Below are 24,505 nucleotides of genomic sequence, written 5' to 3' on the forward strand. Positions count from 1 at the left end.
TAGAGAGCAGAGCCTACTCTATCACGATAGCGAGTCTCCGCATCGCTGTCTAAGCAGACCATCCAGAAGGTGGAAGCATTATCACCGTTCCACAAACAAGAAAATGTCTTCAAGGAAGTCAGGTGAAGCGGATATTCCCAGAGGCCTGAACTCAAACTGCCCGAGCTCTAGCTCGGTGCTTTACTCTGAGGGACATGCCGAGCTACCTTACCACCCTTACGCACACAGGAGAACAAGCGTTTCATAGCTGCCTGAGGTGGGACTTGACGGCAGCTGTCTCAGTTTTATCGGCGGTAACTGCGGCGCGCTGCGCTCCGCTCGGGAAGGGATTTCCGCAGCGCGGGGCCTGCCACAGCGCAGCCGGACCCCGCCCTGGAACTGACACACGGCACCTTCAGAAGTTTTAAAAATAATGAGACAAGCACCTCAGAAATTCAGGCAAAAATCTTAAACTGCCCCTATTCCAACAGCTTTTTTTTGACACTTTGAAGTGCATGGTTCTTTCTCTGCTGCAACAAATACCTGACACTCCTCTTTTTTTTTTTTTTAACAACAACTATTTTTTTCTTGTAAACGACCCAATTCTAGGAGCCGAAATTTTACGAAAGCGTCAAACGCTTCAAAACCGGAGGCCCCTCGGAAAACCGTTTCCGTTCGTCACTACGCGGCTGCCATCACGGTACCTCCGCACACACCGCGCCCGGGGCTGGCCGCGGCTCTCCGCCGGGCTCCGTCCACCCCAGCACCTCACCACCGCCAACAGGGATGTCTCTCCGGCACCGGGGCAGCCGGGCGGGATCCGGGCGGGCCAGCGGCACGCAGCGGCCGGGCGCTCCCCGCGGTACCTCAGCGCACCGCGGCGGAGGCGGGGGGAGAAAAGAGGGGAACGTTTCCCGCCACACAGGGCTGGCGCCGTCCGTCTGCGCCAGGGCGGGGAAGGACGCTGGGCCCGGGTAACGGCGGGCGGAGCTGGGCAGGAACGGCCGCCCAGGCCGCCCCTCGGCGCTGGCGCTGCCGCAGCCGCAGCCCCCCCGGGGGCGGGCCTCATGGCCGCGGGGGCGGGGCGCGCCGCTCTCCGCGCGCCGGTTCCGGTCTCGAGGCGAGCGCGAGTGTTGCCGGGCGCCAGCGAGCCGCCGTGCCTGTGAGCGCCATGGCCGCTGCTGCGTGGATGCCGACGGTAAGCGGGAGGGAACGAGCCCCGCTCCAGTGCCGCCTCGGGGCGGGCGGCCGGCTGCAGCGCGCCCGTGACCTTGGCCGCGGCGGCCCCTCGGCGCTGCCTGAGGCAGGGTCGCCGGGGAGGCTCGCCCGCCCGCAAGGTCGCGGTGCCGCCGGGCCCTGGCAGCGCCCCGCGGGACTCGCGGCCCCATGGCGGCCCCGCCGCGGCGGCGGGCTCCCTGCCCGGGGCGCTGGCGGGCCGTTACTTCAGCGGGCGCCCGGGGGAGGGGAGGGCCGGGGCGGGCCGGGCCGGGCCGGGGGGAGCGTCGCGCCGTCCCTGTCGGTGCGGCCTGGCGGGGAGGTCGCGCCGTAGAGGTCACGGCATCGGCGCGGCGCCGCGGTCGGGCCGAGGAGGGAGCAGCGCTCGGGCAGCGAGGGGCCATCCCCGGGGCGCGCCGGCAGCTGCGCATCTTGCAAACGGTAAAGACCGAAAACGTCATTCCTGAAAAGAGCACGCGACTCCGGTCATTACCGAGTCTTCTGGGAAAAAACGGAGCTACCGGGCTATGTCCGGCTGCTTTCTGGCCCGCTACCTGTCCTTCGGGATTTACGGGCTCGGAACTATTCCGAGGAGCAGCCGCCATGCCTGGGGCTGTCACGGAGATGCTGCTGCCTTTTGCTTTGAGTAAAAGAAATTTCTTTTACACCTTTTAATAGCCTCTTGGAGGCTAAGCCATGGAGGAAGCCCCACTTCTCCTATCTGCTGCAGTAAATGGAAGAAATGTCAAGAGTTAATCAAGATTTTAAGGTCAGAACGGAGCGATTTTGTTTAGCCTGATTCTCTGCTAGCATCACAGATGTTGAACTAACGTGCCAGAGCCATGACTTCTGGCAAGACTGCTCCCTTTCCAGGGCTATTCTGGAATGTGAATCCTGACTCCCTATGCGGGAACTGTACCATGGGGGCACTTAAGACTTGTCTAGTCAGGTTCATGTTTTCATTTAATTGCTCCAGCTGCTGCCTCAAAAAGACGGCTTGCTGTGCTGAACATTGCTTGCCTGTTGCAATGACCTTTTACATCTCACGTTGGGTTACAAGTAAAAATAAATTCTAGCTTAAAGTACTTCTTCAACAGCATTCATTACAACATACAAGAGAATTGCGTTGTTTCTAGCTGCTTCTGTTAGTGCCAACATAGTTCATCCCTTTTGCCATACAGCTACATTTAGGCATACGTGTCGGTAAGGCTAAGGGAGAACACATAAAGGTAAGAGAGAACACATCCACATTGGGCAGGAGAGGAATACAGACTGTCAAACACGTTGCTGTCTCGCCTCATAGCTGCAGACTGCGTACGTGAGTATGGTAGAATTGAAGTAGTGTCAGTCTGTTTACACTTTGAAGTCTTCTAGCTCTTAAGTCACAGAAGCGTGACAAATCCTAGAGAGGAGGGTAAGATTGGGAGGCTGTAATTTTTTTGTGCAGTTATGTTATCGATGCTGATACGATTGGGGATTTTGTCCGTGGTGCTCAGCTAGGCAAGAGCTCAAGCTGAGGTGTCATCCCAGTTTTGAAGCTTAATGCCAGTTTGGAATATTCAGATCTTAGACACTGTAATTCTTTGACTGTGCTGTGTAGACTCGTTGCTATGGTGAATTTTGTCTTTAATGTGCATTTCAATCACACTTTTTAAAAACCGTCAGGCACGCAGAAGGCAACAGTACAAAACCTGCGGATGTAAAAGGTGGAAGAACAAAATTCACCACAGTTTGAATGAAAAGTGACACTAATGCAAAGTAGGTTTGGAAACATTACCTGAAACATGTAAAGATACTGTCCACCCGTCAGTGAAAGTGTTTGATTTTTCACTTTGCTTTCCACGAATCTTAATCCTTAGCAATCACCTATTTAGTTAAGAGTTACTGCAACCTTATTCCAAAGGTGTTGGTCTAAGGACTCGGGTTATTTGCAGGAAGATCCCCGCACCCCCAGGCAAGATAGGAGAGTGTGGCACACTGGGAAGCATGGCTGTCCTGGGTTCACCTTGCGCTAAGAATACCCACAAGAGGTGTTTGCCACAGAATGTTACCAGCTTGGCAAAGCCTTAGTTACTCGTTTCATTTGGATTTTTATTCTAGTTTGAGACAGGAAGTGAAAAGCAACATGATTTTAAAATGCAGATTTGCTGCAATATTGTTAACTTTTTAAAATCCCATTTGTATAGTAAAATAGCATCTTTTTGTTTTACATTGTTCCAGGTTTCTCGATTGCTAGGTGCTTTCAAAAACCAAAAACAGGTGACCAGAAGTTTTGGTAATGCTGTGAGTATAATAGTACTGTTTTTTTCCTTTAAGAAGTTTCTCAAGAAAGGGGTTCAGAAATCTATGAGATTGCGGTTGTTTTTCTTTAGTTTCTGAAAAAATAAGACCTGAATAAGTGAACATGTATGCTTTTAATGCCATGTCGAATTTATATTGGTTAATTACTGTCTTTGGCAATTGCATATTAAAGCGTAAGTGATAATACAAAAGGCTGTAGAAAACGATAGAAGTGGCATGAAAACTTTTCATGGAATATGGACATAAGCCAGTCTTCTGAAACTCATCTGTAAATGGGCAAATATTGGGCAAAGTAGAAAGATTGTTGAGAAGCTTCTCATTTCCTTTATTTTGCAGACTTTCCTCTAAGCACTAGATTTACTTTACTGCTGCTTTTAGAATACCTTGTATCTAAAGTTCTGCATTTTCAAGGCCCTCTTTATTTTAGATGCTGATTGTGTATTTCCTTGTAGATGTTTTACCTTCTTTAGGTGTATGTGTCTGAAGTGCCCATGGGCCTTTTTTTTCAGTGAAGGTGGCCTTGAAAACTGCTCAGGCAGAAGCAGTGAATGTCTTTGGCTCAAATTAATTAAAAAAGCAGTCAATATATATTGAAATTTTGAATATTTTGTGTGGGGAAGGATGGAAACATACTTTGTGAGTTGATTCTAATTGGGGTTTTGCAAATAATGCTATATCTGAGCTGCCTTTTTTGAAGGTAATAAGGAGCCCTTACAGAACTGATGGAAACCTATAAATGAGACAAAAGAGCACATATGATTAGAATAGTGATTTTTTTTTTTCCCCGAAGTGGAGTGCTTTCTTCCACTGTTATTTAATGAGCCTGGGCTGTGCAATTTATTTCATCTGTTTGAAGATGATAAAAAAAACAAAGACTTGAGAATATTATGGGAGGAAAATAACTTGATATTGTTAAAAATGCCTCAGAGTTTTAGGAAGTCACTTGAGAAGTTTAGGTGTGCATGAGATATTTTATTTTCAAGGTGAATGTAGGTTTTCATAAATTTAATCTTTTCTAGCATGTGTCTGTATTACACAGCATGTTGATAATATTGGAGACATACTGGTAACAGAGCCGCAACTAGATACTACTATCTCCTCACCAAATTTCAAGAAGAAAGCATGCTGAGCTTATTTCAAGGAGCACTGAGCAAGAACCTGCCTTTCAGATTAAATATCTCTGTTTTGAAATAGGAATAGGATTTTTAAACCATTCTCTCAACGTTTGCACACTCCCTTTGAAAGCAAGCTAGTCATTCTTGCTTCTGTCCTGTACTGCAATTCTTCATAGTGAATATTTGGTAGCTGTAACTTTCTTTTCTTTTCTATTAGTTACTTGGTTCCTACAACACATGAAGTTGTTGTCTACGTAAAAAACAAGCATTCATTTGTTGTACTACTGGTATTTCTTTACCTAGGTACAAACAGTAACTCTAATCCCAGGAGATGGCATAGGACCTGAGATTTCTGCTGCTGTCATGAAGATCTTTGATGCTGCCAAAGTAAGTCCTGTTTGTCTTGCTGTAAGCATTGTAAGTTTAACTACAAGTATTAACGAGGTGTATTAAAAATGTTTTCCCTTTAACTTCCAAAAGATCAAGTCATGTTTAAGCTATTAACAATTCTTGACAATAGAAAGAGTCTATAGCATCAGCTAATAAAAGACAGGATTGCGATGCCAAGGCAGGGCTTGAAACTGTTAGCTGGCAGAGGAGTACAGAGTTCAGAGCAAATGCTGTGTTTAATTTTTGGAAATATGAACTCAATATATCATGTGAAATCATCTTATGGATGTAGCAATCCTGAGCAACTGATAGAGGACGTTATTTCATTCATTGTGACTTCTAGTGCAGATGAAAGTGTGTGAAAAGACTGGCTTATTCTTCGAAATCAAACTGCAATTATTCTGCTGCACTGCCAAAAACATTCACTTAAGTTATATGACATCTGAGTATATCCAAGAACTGTTGTACTACCTATCTGAGGAACTTCACCAGAAATTGTCCGGTTTCCATGAAAGGAAATAGAGCTCCTCAGGAAAGATGCCTGTTAAATTGTTCCACATTAGTTACACCACCAAGGCGTATTCCCTTTCTATTACAACTATCCGACTTAGATTTGGAAAAAGCGAAGATCTCTTAAATTATATATGGAAACTTTATATCAGTGTTGGTTGTTTCTGGGGAATCAAGCAGGAGGGCTTGAGGAGTAAAACCTAAGTTTACGTGTGAGTGCATCTGCAATACTTCATCAGGTTTGTTTGTTTTAAAGGGGATTCTCCAGTATGTTATGCTTAGATTGGTTCTGTTTGCTTATGAAGGCACTTTTATCTTTTCCTTTGTGGTCCTTCCTGATGAAATGAATGGGTGGGCAGCCTGTCTCCACTGACAGTCCCGTGGTGGATGCAAATTCAGAAAGCATTGTGGAACACTTGCAGATTTTCAGTTAGATAGATATCTATGTTATGTACTGTCTTCCAGGCAGCATGGATGGTGACTTCTCAAGGAATGCAGTTGTCAAATGTCTTGTCTCTTGTATACAAAGAACTCAACAGCTCTGAGAGCTTGAAAGAAGTAGCAGCATGTATATTGCAATTCTAATGAATTCTGTGTATGTGATGCCCAGGGAGTCATCCTGTGGTATTCAAAGTTTATAATGATATGTTGCTCATACTATTTCATTTTCACTTACTTAATTACATTAAAAAAAGAATGTTTATTTTTGAGTTCAATCATCTCCTGTTCACTCACTCGCCAGAGAAAAATTGTTTAGGAAGGCCTAGACAGAATTCCTTATGCACCTTTTTGTGAAAGGGAAGTTAAAACTTGAAGCAAAAGTCATGATATTAAAGTTAACATAGACTAAATGTGTTTAGGCTCCGATTCAGTGGGAAGAGAGGAATGTTACCGCCATCCAAGGACCAGGAGGGAAGTGGATGATACCTCCAGATGCCAAAGAATCCATGGATAAAAACAAAATGGGATTAAAAGGTACTTTAGGGGTTAATAATTAAATACTGGTGGTTTTATCATGAATCTGATTTAAAGCCAAAGTCCTTCATCTGTAGCACAATAAAATGGCTAATTACAGAGGACAGCCCGTTCTGTAATCTTAAAACGGTCCCTTCATTTCAAAGCCGTAACTTTCAGTGATCCTCAAGGCAATAGTTAAAGGTGGGTATTGTGACATGCCAACCTTTGGACTTGATGCAGAGTGCGCCTCTAGTGCAGTTGATACACAATAGTATGTGATAGTATCTTTTATTTCAGTGGGAAAACTTTTGTAAAAACTCCTATTCCACGTAAGGTCACAATTTGGCCTTTTAACAGCTGATTAATATCACTGCGTAGTACTCTTGAAAGCACAGAGAATTCCCATGGCACCTCAGCATAAGGGTTAGATAGGAGTTTGGAGATGCTCTGTAAGAGACCCACTTTGTAGAGTTTCAACTCTGAAATTCATGGAGGAGTTTGTCTTCTCATTTTCTCATTCATGCTCTTTTTTTTTTTTTTTTTTTTTTTTTACCTCAGGGCCTTTGAAGACCCCGATTGCTGCAGGGCACCCATCAATGAACCTGCTTCTGCGTAAAACCTTCGACCTTTACGCAAACGTGCGTCCCTGCGTCTCAATTGAAGGGTACAAAACCCCATACACAGATGTGAACATCGTCACGATTCGAGAGAACACCGAAGGCGAATACAGTGGAATTGAGCACGTGGTATGTTGCTGAAGTGGTGTGTTTCTGGTGGGTTTTCTGTGTTTCATGAATGAGAACTTTGCCCATCTCAGCAGCCTAGTACTAAGAGGTTTGGGTGGTGTTTTTTAAGTTTGCTACCTACAAAAAAGCTATTTTATTGTGAAACACGTTGTTGAGACTGCCTCACTCAGAATTCTACGACTTTGCTCCATACTACTGACTTGAAAAATGGGTTTATGCTCTTACTATCGATGCAACTACTGTCTTCCAGATTGTTGAAGGTGTCGTGCAAAGCATCAAGCTGATCACAGAAGAAGCTAGCAAGCGTATTGCAGAATTTGCGTTTGAGTATGCCAGAAATAATCAGAGAAGCCACGTCACTGCTGTGCACAAGGCAAATATTATGTATGTTGACACTTCTTTTGAGAAGAACAACAAATAGTAATATGCATTTAATGATGAATAACTTTTTTAACCTTCTTCAAATGTGCAACTTCTGTGGATGCTAGTGGGAGTAAGTAAAATGGGCAATAAGTAAAGTAAATGCCTCCTAAGTAAAATGGGCAGTACTGACCCAGTATTGATAGGGCTGTAATAACTTAATTACTAATGTTATTATTAGTAAGTGTGTAGTTATCCTGTGACTTGCCTTGCAAAGGTCTTATTTTAAAAACAGCCTTAACTAGGAAAATTAATTTAAAAACTGAGGATGAAAATGGCTTGTCTTTTACAGTTTCCAAGCTCCTTTGTACTGAACTGAGTTGTAACACGTGATATTATGTAATACTGCCTTTACAAACTCAGTAGGCCTGTAGTAGATGACTCACTATGAGCATTGATGTATGCCTGTTAAACTCCTGATGCAAAAATATTTTAGGAGGAAACTTAAAAAGCTTAACTTCTCTGACTGTGATATATTTAAAATACTATTTATATTTAACATAAGGCATAATTAGTCACAAATATTAAGTTCCTACACTCTCATTTTTTTATTTCATCCCCTGTTGCATGCAGTTTTATCTTCAGTATTGCTTTCTTACAATAACTGCAATATTCTTTTGCTTATTTAATTGCAGGAGAATGTCTGATGGGCTTTTCTTGAGAAAATGCAGGGAGGCAGCAGAAAACTGTAAAGATATTAAATTTAATGAAATGTATCTGGATACTGTGTGCCTGAACGTGAGTATTTATATGTTTTAATTGTGGTTATTTTTAAGTTTAAATTCTTACCCTTAATGAAAATATACTTCTTCCAGATGGTTCAGGATCCATCACAATTTGATGTGCTTGTTATGCCAAACTTGTATGGTGACATCCTCAGGTATGGAGATTTTAATTTAAGCTAACCCAACATGTAACACACTGTTACTTTCCCAACAGTTACTCAGGTTATATGCTCGCCAGATGGGTGATGATTTTATGCATACAGAGTTTAAAACTTTACAAATCAGACTCTAAATGGGATGAAAGGATGGTATTATTACACTTCAATTATTAATATATTATTAGGAGGGGCTATATGATGAGAATGTGCTTCTTATTTAGAAAAAAAAAAAGTTTCTGCTTGTGGAGGCTATGAATATTGTTCAGATGGGGCAGAAAAGAAATTTCTCCTAATGTGTGAAGAATATAATGGCTTAAATTGTAGTAAAGAATGCTCAGTTAGATAGTGAGGAAAAACTTTCTAATCTTAAGCACTAAAATAGGTTGTGTAAGATGATGTTTAGAGCAAGCTAGCCATACAGTTAAATGACTCTGCATAGTCACTGAAGAAGGAAATGTGTGGCCTCTAAATATCCTATCAGCTCTTGTTTAGGTACTTGATACCTTAAAGGCAAAATCCATCAGCACACATTTTACATTCTGTAAAATGTGTAAGTAGAGTGTAAATTCAATTAAATACTGCGTGTAAAATTAAGTATCTTAATCTGAACGTGTAAGCGTATGACATAACATTGCTTCTCCTTGCACCTCTAAGGAGAAACTGAGAAAATAGCCTGAATCAGAATTTGTTTAAAAGTTCAACAGCAATTTACATCTTAGAATTCAGCTCCTGATTTTGTACAGATAATAAATGTAAAGGTAACTTACGTATAAGAAGAAATGCTTGTTGAGCTTCTCTTAAAATTGCACTCTCTGATAAGGCTCTCTGTTACCTCTACGAAAAATCAGACTCCAACTAATGCTTCTTGCTTTAAGAATTGGTGGAGGAGTCCGTAGGGCCCTCACAGCAGCTCTTACGCTGGTGACTAAAAGAGATCAAATCAAATGAGTCTCGTCATCAGTATCATTTCAACTCACTTTACCTAATTCAGTATCACTGATTTTAACGTTCTCATAGAAATTCCATAAATAGTTTCACAGTTCTAAATATTTTCAGTAAATTTGAGTCAGTTCTTGAAGAAGGGCACTTTTGTCACTGGGGAAAATCTCACCCACAGTGCTTTTTGGAAGTGTGAACGTAATTCCAAACAGGTTTCTTGGCCTGAATAGGTACAGAGGGAAGTCTCTTATCTTGAAGCATTAAACACCTAAACTGACAAACGTGACTGTATCAATTTTTTTCCCCAAACTCTATATAAAAGATAATTGGTTTATTTTTAGCTTAAAGGTAAAATATTGTTCTGCAAGGTCATCCAAACTTTTCTGCTTGTGAGTCCTTGATTAGCTAAGTTGTAGGCAATGAAACAGTCTGCTAAAATAGCAGTTTTAAGAGCCTTGTTTATCAGTATGTTCAGCTTTGAGGATACAGTATGATGACTTTAGGCAGAGTTCGTTTGTCCTTCCCCATGTTAATTCTGGAGGAAACCAAATGCACAGTGCTTACAGCTGATCATCTGCTAATGACAGACTTGTGACTTACGGGCTGTTCAGAAAAGAAAGGGGGAAAGCTAGTCTGGTGTCACCTGGAACATGGTCCTTAAGCTGCATGCAATAAACTTTAAAACTCTTAGTAATTCATCTACCTGAGCAAATTTCTTCCCATCTTTTTTAGAAGGACTTTACATATGAAAAGTAGTTCTCTGGCCTCTTCAGAGGAGGAAGTAAGACTTCTAGATAGTTACAGGGAACCGTACATTACAATTTTTGCTAGTTTTTGAGACATCTACAGGTATTCTGTGCTTTGAGTACCTTTTGTTGCATCTATGTCTCAGTCAGCTTTACTCTAGTATTTGGAATTTCCTTTTAATTTTCCTTTATTAAATTGTCTCCTGCTAGTAGTTCTACAAATTTTCAAATGTTCTAATGGAGTACAAGAGGCTAACAGCATCTCTTCTTTCCCAATGTTGTTCTCAGACTGTGTGGGTATATAAAATTACTGTTGCAATAAAATGAGAAACAAAAATATCTTAATACCTTGCAGACAGGCAACTGAATATGAAAAAACTTGTGGGTTTTTCTGTTTGGGTTATTTCTTTTTTTTCAGTGACTTGTGTGCTGGACTGATTGGGGGTCTTGGAGTAACACCAAGTGGAAATATTGGTGCTAATGGAGTTGCAATTTTTGAATCCGTAAGTCATCTTATGCAAGCTATAGTAGTAATAACTACTTAGTCTCAACTTGAGAATCTAAAGCTTTTCCATGACATACAATGTGGCTGTGATTTAACTAAGTTCTCTGTAGAACTATATTTTACTGCGAAGATGCTGAAACTTTACCCAGAGAGAGTAGTTCAAATTAGTTTTTTGCATGTCCTTTTGCTGACACTTTGTTTTCCCTGTTTTTTGTAAGATAAAAACCCCCTGTGAAATAGAACTTGAGATACTAGGTAACCTAGTTCCTCCTTTCTGATGCCTTTGAACTGAATTGTTCTGGTCTTTCCTGTCTCTTTTCCACTAACTGTCCTATTTTAATATGCTTGTGCATGAGGACTGTGTTTCAGGTTGCTTGCATACACTTGAATTGCCCAGGAAATTTTAATCAGCATATTGACATCATAACAGATAGGTTCACTTTTATTTCCAGGTTCATGGAACAGCACCAGACATTGCAGGAAAAGACTTGGCAAATCCAACTGCCCTTCTTCTGAGTGCTGTAATGATGTTGCGTCACATGGGACTACACAAACATGCCACAAAAATTGAGACAGCTTGCTTTGCTACAATTAAAGATGGAAAGGTAATAGTAGAGTGCGCAAATAAATGCAGTGAATTAAAATCATATTCTATCACAGCAAAAATTAACTTAGAACACTAACACCAGAACAGTGGGTGACCTGCTGTGCTAGCCTGACGCAAGAGCAGTGCTGTTATCCTTCTCTGATACTAATTATCTTATCTTTGGTGGTATTAAATCTGCCCAGCTCAGTGATAAGGACAGGCTGTAGCATTCCTTGTGTCTTGGTAATGCTCATCTTACATTTCCACATCTTTGTCAAATGTAAAAGCTAGAACGGGATGTCTGTTTTCCATTAAGGGGATTAGAGGTTTAAGTAACTGGCAGTATTTCACTTCTGAAGTTTATAATGCATACAAAGCACATATATGTAAATCTGGATCCTCAAGTGAAGGACATGGATCCTGAAGTGTGTAGGGACATGGCAGTGCTAGGTTAAACAGTTGGACTTGATGATCTTAAAGGTCTTCTCCATCGTAAAGGATTCTGTGGTTCTGCGACACTCATTCACCTTTCACAGGCATCCACATCTTAATCATCCACTTTGTTTATAGCATTTCGGTCCTGACTGTAATACCTCTGCTCCTATTTTTTCAGGTCAATTAATTTCTTTTTTCCTCCTAACTGCTTTCACTCCTTTTTTTGACTACAGAAGAACAGTTTTGATCCAGTATTTACATTTCCCCTTAAGATTTTATGTGATCTCCCTACGGCAATAAGTGTCTCCAGATTCAAGACTCAAATGGACTGTTCTGGAGGAGCTCACACTCTGAAACCTGACTTGAATTTGTGCTCTTAGTGTTATTGGTTCACTCATCTACCTTGACATCCACCTTTTCAAAACATGGCTGGAAAGATCCTGAAGTTTGCAGTTAGCTGTGCTGGTTCAGTTATTTTAGGCAGGAGCATAAGAAGCTGCTTTGTAATTAGAAGAAGCATGCTTAAACAAAAAGCTGTCATCAGTTAATAAGTGGTCTGTTTGCAGCTACCTTACTTTGTGTAGGAGCCAGTTAGAAAAACAAAACACTAAACTTACAGGTAAACAAAGAGGTGCTCCTGTAAAGTTCCCATTTACTGCTCTGGAAATTATATCCTCCATCTGCAGGTCAGTAATTCTATGGAAGATAACATAGTGCAAGTTTTGTGACATGGCTACTTGTTTACTAGTTACTTACAATGTTATGATTATGTGCTCACAATGGAGAGAATCTTTTTGAATTGAAAAAAGCATCATGCAGTTAAAATGACAAGATACTAAAATAGTAACTAAAGCAGTAACCTTTATTGCCTCTCGTGCTTGCTGTTTCTCCCTTTCCTCCCTTCTCCTCAGCCATTTCATTAAGATCTCTCTGTGTGTCATGGAAGGGGAAACTAAGGATTTTAAATTACCTCCTAGACTGCTTTAGTCTTGCTAGGTTGGACGAGCAATGTTGCCCACTGGTTTTATGATTTTACTATCTTTGTGCTGCCAGACAGGAACTGTACTTGATGAAAAAATTTACGTGATGAAACTGTCAACATGCAGCATTAAGAGCTACGTGTGCTTTTACTTGCAAAAGACAAAAATACTTGACAATTGATTACACTATTATGTGGCTAAGGGACTTTGGAGAGCTTTAGCCAAACGCACTTTGTTCTTGTAGTTAAGGTTTGAAATCTGATCACATAATGCTGGATGTTCATACTCAAGTTCTCTACCTGCTTCAGTCTGCATAGTCCTTATTGATGTAGTCTACAGGGTACGCCGAAAAACTCAAACTTGATGTATTCTCCCTCACCCCCATTAGGATCTGTAACATAACATGTAAGAAGAACACACAGAACTGTTTAGAAACAAGGCTGGCCCCATAAAACATTTTAGTAATTTTTTTTTCCTTCTTTCAGGTCTTGACAAAAGACTTGGGAGGTAGCGCCAAGTGTTCGGAATTCACAGAGGAGATCTGCCGCAGAGTACAGGACACAGACTAAACTTCTCATGCAATCTGTAATAACTCCGAAACGACACATCAAGTACCTGATATCCATATGCATACAGTTTGCTTGTCTCTTAAGAGAGCAAACTTTCTAGTTAGGGCCTCTCCATTAATAAATTTAGTCCAAACGGCTACAAATCATGCTTGTGCCTGCTTTCAGTGGACTTTTCTAAGTGCTTTGTCTTATTTATTTTTTTTCTATCTGGTGAACATTTTTATGTAAGTGAATTCTTTTATTGCCACTGGAACTGTCTACAATTTTCCATTTCAACGGGAGGTTTTTACTTTCCACAAAGAAAAATTATGCAAACAAACCAGTAACAGAATTAGTGAAAATGTAAAAGCACCTTAATGGTTAAAACCTATTTTATTGATCTTACTGAAATTTAAAAGATAGGTTTTCAGCCTAACAATAGCACAAGATGACCTTGATACAGAAACGGGTATTAAATAACTTAAAATAGCAATTTCATGTTAAAAGCAATGAAAAAAACACTTCAGATACTCTGGTGATTCCTGAAATACAGCCTCGCCCTCCAAGGGCATGAGTAAAGATATACAGAATTCTAGAGGTTTAATCTATTTGTGTGTTTTTAAAACCCCATAAACATTAACCAGCAAGGGGAGAGAATTAATGTTGAAGTAAAATTATTTTTCAAATCTATATACCAAAATAATTCTTAGAAATTTTCCTCTCTGAAACACACTTTACAACAGAGTTCTAATGAGAGTAAATTACACAAAATTACTTCTGCCGTATATTGTGAGGGAAAAGTACTAACTTTACAAATTTATACTAAATATTTCATGACTTATGCTAGAATGCTTTTTGTGTTGTACTTTTATGCGTAGTCTGTTCAGTGTGTCTTACTGTATTGACTAGTAATTTTAATCTAGAAACTCTGAATGTAAGGAACTAGTCCTAAATGGATTAAGAGAGATTGAAGGTTTGGCTCTGGTGCCTATGTTCCAGAAATACATTTCATCCCTATTCAGGGGATCTGAGACTATTTTTTCCTGCTTACTATGCTTAATGGGCGCAAAAGCAACTCTCTTCCCTCCCTCCTTCATCACATACAGATTGTTATGTGAGTCATTCTGATCTGTATGTCTTAAGGTATGCTTCCATTAGTACGTCCTACGAGAAAATGTGTATTTTAAAACTCATGACTATAGCACAGGATTATCCCTACTGTCAGAACGAGGCTTCTTAAAGCTTAATTCTATTAATAGAAAGTAACTAAATGGAGTAATATCTATTAAGACTGTTCAGGCTGGTTGTTTCAGAAGTAAAATCAATTTTGAGTAACTTCTCCCAGTGTCCCTCTATAAAGTAAGCATCCCAGCTTTTTTCATACAGCCTAACAACATATTGGAGGAGGGACAATGAGCTTTATTCCTCGTGCACTCTGCTTTTGGTGAATAGGGCAACGTTTCTTTCTGTGTTTTACAAGTTGCTCCTTCCTTGTTTCCTTTAGATTAATATTATTAAAGAACTTCTGGATTACCATTACGCACAAAATTGGGAAAAATAAACTTTTCCAAGTCCTATTGCTTGTTTCGTTTGTATAATCCTAGGCTGCTATCTTGTCTTACGTGTTGAGCTGATTGTTGGTACTTGCAAGAAATCTTAAGTCTGTAAGATGTGCAAGACTGGTACCGGAACTTTGATGGAAACAATAACCTCTTCTGCATGATTTCTTTGACCAAGAACAGTGGCTGGAGCCTGCCCGCTTGTGTTGGCCATTGTAACACTCTGCAGAAGAACTGCAGCTCACATTGGTAAGAATCGGTACAATGTGAATACTGAAACGTGCAGGTAGTGTTGCGACACTGACAAACATTGCTTCTAAATATTTTTGCTTAAAAAAACCTCAAAAAACTGCCAACAATTTTAAAGAAGGTTCTGTTCTAAATAGCATTTTAATGTGCGAGCTCCTGTATTTGCTACTTTGTGTCTTTGAATCTTAGGGAGATATTCCCCCAACTGTTTTGATTATTTTTTTTTTTTTTTTAAGGAGAAATAGTAATGCTTATTTCAACATGAATTTAAGAAACAGTGAGTTGCTGCTTTCACAAAAGTCTGAATTCTAGTCACTGTAAAAATGGAAGAGTGTCTTTAGTTTTGGAAACGTTGTGTTAGTGCACAAAAATAAACTCTTCTCTGGGAGGAAAAAAAACAGCCCTTTTGAGTATTGTTTAAAGTAATTATCTTTATCATTGTAGTGGTATAAGTTTCACTAAGCAGTACTGCTAACTACTAATCTACCAAAATGTATCATGAGCTACAGGTAGCCTCCTATAGAACAAAAAAAATGGGAAGGGAAGATCATTGTATAAAAAATTTTCCTTCTGTTTCAGCCTAGCAGAATTAATTAATTATACCCGCTTTGTACAACACAAGAAGATGCTTTTGATCTTAATCATTTAGGGCATAAATTAAAAACAGTATTAGAAAACATGCCATGTAAATGCTTTTGCAAAAAGAGCACAAACTATTAGGTGAGTATCAGTAACAACTAAATTAACACAGCAGATCTCTAGTGGTTCAGCTCAATAGACTGCAAAACCCAAACAAGCATAATCTTCATTAATGCTTTTGATTAGGAAATACTTCCTTTAGCTCACAGATCTTTCGTAATGCTTGGACGAAAGACGACTTATTCTTCATAGAAGGAGTCTACTTCATTTCTGTATTTCTCAAGCACGGTGAGCCGTTTTAACTTCATTGTCGGACCTTAAAAGAGGGAGTTAATCACAATAACAGAAATAGGAACAAAAATTCATAGTCAATTTGAACTTTGGTTCCTAAGATACTTTATTGAAGAGCCCGTTTGGAGGAACATCTCTCTGTAAGTGGAGATACCTGCTAAAAGTGAGAAGCAGCGTATGTAAGGTTGCCTCCACATAAGCATGAGGATGATGACTGACTACTACTACTTTTTTTCATTAAAAATAATTGAAAGGATGATGTTTTTGAAAGCTTTTAAGCAATTTCCAGTTTATTCAAAGAGCCTGGTAATGTGTTTGGGGCTCTGTTGTCAGGCTTTCGGCTGTCTTGCTTCTCTTTTTTTTTTTTTAATGAGAAATTTTCAGTGTTATTACTGGAAGTTATTAAAACTGTAATGCACAAGGAATTAACCAGAATGTTTGTTTAAACATGATTTAAACATGTTAAACATGATTGTTTAATTGCCCAAAGCAATCTGAAATTTAACTATACAGCTGTATTTGTAAGTGAGCACAGATTGATACATCTGTACACAGCAAAACCTCTGATTTTTGTATTCTTTAACATATGCTGCGTAACGTTTTTTCGCTTTCCCTCTAGTGGCTGTACCCAGAATTTGGCATAAAAGCTGTATTAGCAGTTTTAGATCATCAGCCTCTTTACTGTGTGTATACCTCAATATAAATCAGTAAATCTTACCTAGTTCTCCCCCAGAAATGGAAAAATCCCTTGGCAGGACTATCCATTTTTGAATACAATGAACCCTATTAGTAGCATTCATGTTGACTTTGTTGATTCCCTCCTGAATGGCCTGGTAGATCGCCTGGTCTCTTGTAGCTACAATCTCTGACACTTTAGTGGCTTTACTACCCGTCTTCTCGCAGAAGTCTCTAGCTTGCTCAGTGAGAACATCAGTGGGATCAGATGTATCTGGGTCCGGCACGCTCTAAAATATCAAATGAAGTGAATCATCAATAGTTCACTCTTCCCAGTGATCTGATCAGGTCCTCCCTGACTAGTAAGAATCAAAAAGGCTCAGCATCAACACCCAAACATTCTGTAAGCCTTAAAAAGCAGAAACACCTACAGGCGATAGTGCTTTTCATTCCACTTGGCTACCAAATGCAAATATTTTTGGCTTATACACAGATAACAGACAGACTTAAAATGTGTTGATAAATTAGGCAACAAAGTCCATCCACAGACCTTGAATTTCTACCACATTTTCCAAATTACTCCATTGTTACAAGGGAACATTCAGATCATCATTAAATTGAATTACAGTGGTATAACGTAAACAGCTTGAGATAGAAGCATTCTTTGAAGTTAGACTTGTTCCATTAGTATTTCTATTGTACCAGTAGATGGGGAGTTACCAGTCGTAGAAGTAAACAACTTGAGAAAAACCAAAGAGTAGTTCACTATGTGAATGTACACAGAACAAAATGCAAATGTTTTAGAAAAAAGTGATTTCTCAATTGCAGCATGTACCACAGCGAAACTATTAATTATTTTGTTCTACAGTCATCCTTCTTGAGCAATATGGAAAGAACAAATTGTAGAGAAATGTTTCTGTTGGAAAGTTTCTGTTAGAAATTGGTTTTGCCCCTAACAGGAACATTTGTTGGTTTTGCTTGTCTGTAAGAATAAAAGCTATTACTGTGCTCCGTTACAGAGATTTCTCACTCTGTCAACATTTCTTAAATAAAAATTTGCATTTAAATAAAAAAAAAAAGGTCTTGTATGTATAGGAGAAACAGCAGTAAACACATAGATGTTTAGCAGAACATGTAATCATAAGAAGGATTTGTAATTGCTGTATTTTTTTTCTCCACTACCATCCTCCCATCTAATTTTGGGTCGTTTTACAAACAGTTCAAAATTCTTCTTGTTTTGTTAGGTGCAGGTGTATAATTTCACTGAAATCAATATTTAAACTGGTGTACCTTGAGGGTCAGCAACATGGACAAAAACTTCTTTTTATCTCCAATCACCATAGCATGACTAACAATTGGGAGTTCTTTTTTAACAGCATCTTCGATTGGAATTGGAGGCACGTTTTCACCTCCAGCTGTAATAATCAAATCTAGGCAAAAAAGAAAGGCTATTAGTTGAATTCAAATAAATTCTGAAGATCAGGTTAATGTCTGGTTTGACCCACTTTTCTTACTCTGACATAAATCGCAAGAGAGATTGTTTCCAAAGACAATGTTTTCAAGGAGAACAAAGCCTATTAATTATCTTCAAAATAAAAATGCTAATATTTTTAAAATATGTGCTTAAGTTCTCAGTTCTCCCTTAGTGTAACATATTTGCTCCAGATAACTTTTATGTAATCCAGCAACAGGTTAGGTATTCTCAAGGCACTGTAGCATAACCTGTAATTTTTCTACGAGAAATCACCTCTTCCAAATTAGCATAGGATTCATTCATTATTTCACTGTTGCTGTCTCACAAAAAGAAAGTTCATTGTTAACATCGTGATTAAAACTAATTCTTAAAGCCACCAAGAGGGGTCAGACAAAAACAAGTTACTAGTGCAGGAAGACTCCTTAAAAGCAACATGGAAAGAAGGGAGAGAGGAGCGTGAGGAGGAAGTAAAGGTCTAAAAGAGGAAGTCTGCTGTGGAAGTAGTGATTCCTGCCCTACTTTTGAGATGAGGGGAATATGGCAGACTGGAATCTTAATATTTTTAAGGTTTGTAAACGCTGGTAGTGATACCTTATTCTATTGATAAAGGAATGCACATTTTTATTTGAATGCATTTGTTCTGAGGTGTAATACGTCTATTCGTTGGAATTATTACAAATTTGAGTATTATTTAAGTAAATTCCAACTCTTTGCTTTCATTACACTGGCGACTTCTCACTGTCCTCAAACAATAGTCTTAGCAGCATTTCAGAACATGCTTCAAAAATAGTGCAGACAAACGGTATAACTCATCTTCTGTGTCATAATGCAGCTGACTGTATGTGTTAAGGATCGGGTTGGTACCCGATTCCCTGCCAGCAATCAGCTTGAAGAATTTAGATGCAACCAAGGGAATATAGCACCCTTTCAGCATTCACAGGTTTGGGCCCTACCATCTCTACTGCTCCATGAGAACCATGATGAGAAATAACTTCCGGTCAACCTTATCATGTGGAATAGGCATTGATCTTGCAACTATCAAAGCTATTTCTCTCCCTAGTCGACACTGCACACCTTTGAGAAAGCACAAGTAGTGTTTATAGAATGAGAGACTTCTGTCAAACCACAGATACACACCGCAGTCAGTTGTGTATCCAAACTTGCAAGAGGTCTTTTTTTTTTTCCTTTCATTCCCCCCTCCTTTTGTCTTAGTCCTGTCTTTGTCTTAGATCCTTTAGCAATCTCTATGCCATTTATTTTTTCATTGTCTGAGATGTCAGCTTCTTCCCAGCTGATCCAGACAACCACAACAATTCTAACTTCTTCCACACCTCTACAAATACTCCCCCTGTAAGGACTTCTCTAGCTACATCTTCATGCTTTGCAGCTAATGAGTCCTAAAACTCCTAAGACCCACAGAAGCAAAGGAAGAAGTCCTGTCTCAGTCACTAGAAGAAAAGCCTCTCTACTACCTTCTATTAGATTTTACCTTATTTGAGCTTGGATTTAAAACTTTAACGAAACTGGACAGTCAGTTATTTTACCCTAGATGGTCTACCTATCCTGTAATTTAGAGTAATTGTTATTAGGTCAGCAATCAAGGAAGATGTAAGTGAAAACAAATATTTGTTATGACAGAATGAAACTCGGCACTGGCAACTGCTGCGCTAAAAGAAAATGAATCAGAGAAGAAAGCAAATCAAAATCAAGATAGCTGCATTTGGTGCAGGCTATTAATAGTATCTACTCAAGTCCCGATTCCTAACAGGACACTACATCATCCTATGACAAATTCACGCATCCATGTTATCTCCCTCGTGATTCATCTTATATTCTAAGATGATAGTTACTCAGTTTTCAAATCTTCTTCAGTTACATCTCAGCTGTGACCAGCCCACTCTCTGAATATGTATCATGAAAAAAAGATTCCAAGTAAGCAAGTGACCAGTCTTACTCATATAGGACTTCAAGCTATGGACTGTGAGACCACCGGGGTTTATTGCTTTAGCTTTAACCTTCCCTTATGCTCTCAAGCTTCAATACTAGTCTCTGCAAACGCATCACCTAAGGCATCAGAGGAACCTAGCTCTGACCTACAGCTACAACTTTTATACAACAGAGGGTTGTCTCTCGTTACTGTCTAAACATTCTAATGTGCAATTAAGACAATTTAGCAAGATTCAAAGGGAGACTGGGCAGCTTAATAGATCATTAGAATTAAAGAAGACACATTAAATCTGCATTATTATTTTACATTACCAATTGTAATAAATACTGAACAAAGGTCTGGGAGATAAAAAGCCTCATTGTAGGAACTGAATTATCTCCACCTATTACAGACTAGAGGGCCTGAACAGGGCACACCATGCCTTTCCTCATAGGAAAGTTTATTTTACCTTCCTGTTAGGTCAACAGTGCTGCCATTAGAGGAAAGATGCTTAATTAGATGGGCACATGTGACTGAACAGTTACCATAAACATGGACCAAGATTTTGCTTACTACCTTTAATTCTTCCAGTGACATAGAGAAAGCCATCCTTGTCTAGTTTTCCCAGATCTCCAGAATGTAGCCACCCATCCTCATCAAAGGCTTCTTTTGTTTTGTCTTCCATATTTAAATAACCCATGAAAACAGTCCTTCCCCAGAAACAGATCTCTCCATTGCCTTCTGCATCTTCATCCACCAATTTCACCCTGCAGCCAGGTGCTGGTTTACCACAGCTATTGGAGAAGAATAGAAAACACCATAAGGAGCACAGAAATACAAAATATAACACTGACAAGATGTCTAACACGTGAAATCCCTGAACCACCAAAATATTAGTGACTGTAAATAACACCCTGCTGTAACTGTTTCAAAGTTACGGAATATTAATTCACTAGGGCAGATACGTTAGAGTACCTAAGCTCTTTTCAGCTGTCTACCTTGCCCCATGCTTTTTGGGTTTTTTTTTCCCTCTCCATCTTCAGGTGAAAAAACACTTTTGTATTTGAGGTCCTGCATTTTAATGTTATCCTACTCTAGGCCAGGGCTAGGATATGCATCAGATTTACTAACTGTGTCCTGCATATAATGCTGTAGATCACTTCCAGTGCTCTTGGCATGGCACTCTGCAGAGGCAATGTGTCCTTGCCTCCCAAAGTCACAACAGAGTGGCAATGCACTGAGAGAAAATAAAATAAGTGATAAGATCTTTGCTGAACTTAGTAAATACTCTTCTCCTAGATACAATAAAATATACCACATTTGGGGAAAAAAAAAAAAAAAAAGTAAAATTACCTGTGCTGCCTGTAAATACGAGGCCCAGATAGGCAATGCGGACCTGTGGTCTCACTCATCCCATAGGCCTCATACAGAGTGATGTTCAGACCCAAGAAGAAATACAGCGTTTCTTCGTTGAGAGGAGCAGCACCACAAAAGTGCTTCTGACAGCAAGAAAGACCCAGCGCACCGCGTATTTTTGCAAGCACTAAGTAGTCTGCTAATCTCGTCCAGAACTGCTTTAAATCACTGCTGAGTACAAACCACATGAGAAGGAGACAGTAAGTCAGAGCAACCTGTGAAATCTCCAAAACAAAATCAGACACAAATTTAGTTTAGAGATATATTTGCCACTTGGTTTTGGGTGTTGACAGAAGTGACATCAGTAAGAACAGGTTACATATTTGTCCTTTTATCATTTATTCAGTGTCTTTCATTGCTAGTGAACTCTAACTCTTGAGGTGTCTGAGTACTGCACATACATAAAGAATCTATAAAAATGTAGTGTATAAAACAAAGCTCTCGTATTCCTGATTCTTTGTAAGTTAAATGCACCTCTGAGAACTTATACCCCATTAAACCGTGAAACTTGGAGGACCGATCTGAGAAGCTGAATGATCAGACAAGCAAAGCAGTATCACTGCATGAGCTTTTGGAATACCATTTTCTGTAAGCAATTTCACACTCCATCGTATCAACACTTTAACAGACTTTGGAACAGGCAAAAAGTGGGAATTAAGTTAATATTTGAATTTATACAACATTCTTTTTCTAGGCAATCTTATGGAGAAAAATACCACCGTTACTCAGAACACAGATAATGCACTTAGAGCTCAGAGAATTCACAGGGGGTCCCTGAGTTTGTGTACAGAGATGAGATGTTCTTACTCACATGGTGCGTACCCAAACTGGCATGAGCCAGTCTGTCTGGGCTGTCCCCCAGAATTTACCCCCTCTCATACACCTCCTCCAAATTCATGCCCCTTCCTTCCACAAACCAGTAACGAGCACTTGCACAACCACATGGTGCACTGCATCAGGGAACTCTCCCAGCTGAAAACTAACCAGTTCAGTTCACCAAAGACACAGAGCTGGGGGATGTGTTCGTGGGAGTAGGTTCTCAGGGAGGATGGAGGGGCACTTTGAACAGTCACTCGTGTTTAAGAACAGCCTACTCTTATTGATAACTACTCTCTCCCTCTTGCATTATATTTGCTGTGTTGCCAGGCCAAATTTTACCCATTTACATTCCGAGTCTCACTGATGCTTTGTGGTTTATTATAAGCAGATAGCTACTTCCAGGTTGACGAAATCTAACTCATAATACATACCTGCTTGAGCAGTTTAGGTTTCTCTCTAAGCTAAGTGACATAGCCCATGACAGGATTTTCTTCTTCATAAATCCTGACTGAGCAGAAGCATCCTTTAATTTCTCCATGATTTTCTCCCATACTCGGGGAACTCCCATGTGAGATGTTGGCTGCACTTCTTTTAGTGTGTTGATCAAGCTGCCCTGTTAAAATCATTACACCATTTCAAAACATTGCAAAAAGCCCACAGCAGTGATAAAGAGGCTTGGTGATGTAGTCTGCATCTTGCAACGCTAACATGTTGAACATCACTAAACACGTAGGCTATAAAAAAGGACTGCTGGACCTACTCCAGTCAGACATATGCACTAACATGTGCCAGCTCTGACACATCAGGGGAGGTACACACACAAGAAGGAAAACATATCAGTGGGTTAGTTCCTTCTGTCTCCCTTTCCTCCAAAAATTGCTTGTATTTCTTTTGCTTTAGATGCATATTCTTCTGCCTTAATAGAAGCTTATGGATCTGGATTTTGCATTTTAACTGGAGTCTAGAGCACTGGATCGCAAGTCTAATGGATTCTATTTTTCCATAATTCTTACAATAATGGACTCTCAATTTTCATCTTCTGCACATCTTCAAAGACAATACTCTCTCCTTGGCATCTTTTCTAAGAAGAAGTGCAAGCTTAATTAGGTGCAATACAAGACAGATACCTTCAGAGCATCTGGCTCAGCAAAGTAAACTTGCTCTCCCCATTTGATTCCAGTCCACAGGTCATACATCTGCGCAGCTACGTGGCTGAGTGGGAGATAACTGACTATAGACTCCTGTTGGACCTCTGCAGGTTGCATATCTCCTGCTCTGCTGCAATGTGCTGATGTCCAAGTTACCTGATTAAATAATAAAACACATTAGGTATGGTGTTTTGGTTTGTTTTTTTTTTTCTTTTTTCCTTTTAACACAAAGTAAGGATCTTCATGCTATGCTAAGGTAACTATGCAGAATCTGTGCTCACAGAAATTGCTGAAGACATTGCAATCTTTGATAACACACCAGACTGTCAATTCCCTGGGGGACACTCAGTCAAAAGCAAGATGAACTTAGCAGCAACACAGCTTGCAGATAACATAAGTAAATGCAGTCTTTCTGCTGCCTGACTGGGCTATGAACACTACCAACTCCTCACGCCCTAGGGACACACTGAGCAGGGCAGCCATGGGCTGGATGGACAAGGAGCAAATTGATCTGCCTCTTCTTTTGCAACTCTCCTACTGTCCACACTTTATATCAAGCTGGCACTTTTCACTGGTGCTACGTCTATATGGGGGTTGGAACTAGATGATCTTTGAGGTCTTTTCCAACCCTAACCATTCTATGATTCTATATGTTTACCTGAAAAAGAACAACAAAAACTCAGTGATCAGTGAGCTCAAAGTGCAGTTTAGTATCAGCAACAAGCTCATTGCCTTGTATTGATCATCACCTGTCTAAGCACTAATGAGAAAGACAGCTGCTGTATTCCACTCCTCTGGAATATTCACAAGTGAGACACACATGCACAGATATATCCCTGTGAGTGGCACTGCATACATGAATATTTGTGAAGATGTGCTGCTTGACTTCTTAGTGAAACTGTATGATGTTCCCCTCCCTCTTCTTCCTAATTCCCAGTTTATCTCAAAAGATGCAGGTCGAGGATGCTAAATATGCGTATCTTCATTATCAGAATATAGTGTATGGAAGAGCCACAAATGTAAGTGATTGCATGAGGGGGAAGGGAAAAGATA

At 40.0% G+C, this 24,505-nt stretch overlaps 2 protein-coding genes across 3 annotated transcripts in view; one reads left to right on the forward strand and one right to left on the reverse strand.

The window, feature by feature from the left end:
* Nucleotides 1-1,150: 1,150 nt before the first annotated feature.
* On the forward strand, nt 1,151-15,012 carry IDH3A (isocitrate dehydrogenase (NAD(+)) 3 catalytic subunit alpha). The gene is made up of 11 exons (XM_086620143.1): nt 1,151-1,177; nt 3,415-3,477; nt 4,914-4,997; nt 6,371-6,485; nt 7,026-7,213; nt 7,464-7,597; nt 8,269-8,371; nt 8,449-8,513; nt 10,620-10,704; nt 11,159-11,311; nt 13,193-15,012. Exons 1-11 carry the CDS (start codon nt 1,151-1,153, stop codon nt 13,274-13,276), a joined length of 1,101 nt encoding a protein of 366 aa, XP_086476269.1. The 3' UTR covers nt 13,277-15,012.
* Nucleotides 15,013-15,516: 504 nt separating this feature from the next.
* The window catches only part of ACSBG1 (acyl-CoA synthetase bubblegum family member 1), a 34,029-nt gene continuing 25,040 nt past the window's right edge, over nt 15,517-24,505 (reverse strand). The window contains exons 8-14 of one of the 2 annotated variants that reach the window (XM_086620166.1): nt 23,432-23,608; nt 22,736-22,917; nt 21,423-21,653; nt 20,646-20,863; nt 17,959-18,098; nt 16,712-16,958; nt 15,517-16,018 (exon numbers count right to left, since the gene is read on the reverse strand). In XM_086620166.1, coding sequence (XP_086476292.1) covers nt 15,942-16,018; nt 16,712-16,958; nt 17,959-18,098; nt 20,646-20,863; nt 21,423-21,653; nt 22,736-22,917; nt 23,432-23,608 — 1,272 coding nt within the window. In that variant the 3' untranslated portion in view covers nt 15,517-15,941. Of the gene's footprint in view, nt 16,019-16,711; nt 16,959-17,958; nt 18,099-20,645; nt 20,864-21,422; nt 21,657-22,735; nt 22,918-23,431; nt 23,609-24,505 lie in introns of both variants that reach the window. The other variant, XM_086620168.1, reaches the window with a different exon arrangement.

The sequence above is a fragment of the Tauraco erythrolophus genome, chromosome 14 (genome assembly GCF_009769465.1).
Source record: "Tauraco erythrolophus isolate bTauEry1 chromosome 14, bTauEry1.pri, whole genome shotgun sequence".
Lineage (NCBI taxonomy): Eukaryota > Metazoa > Chordata > Aves > Musophagiformes > Musophagidae > Tauraco > Tauraco erythrolophus.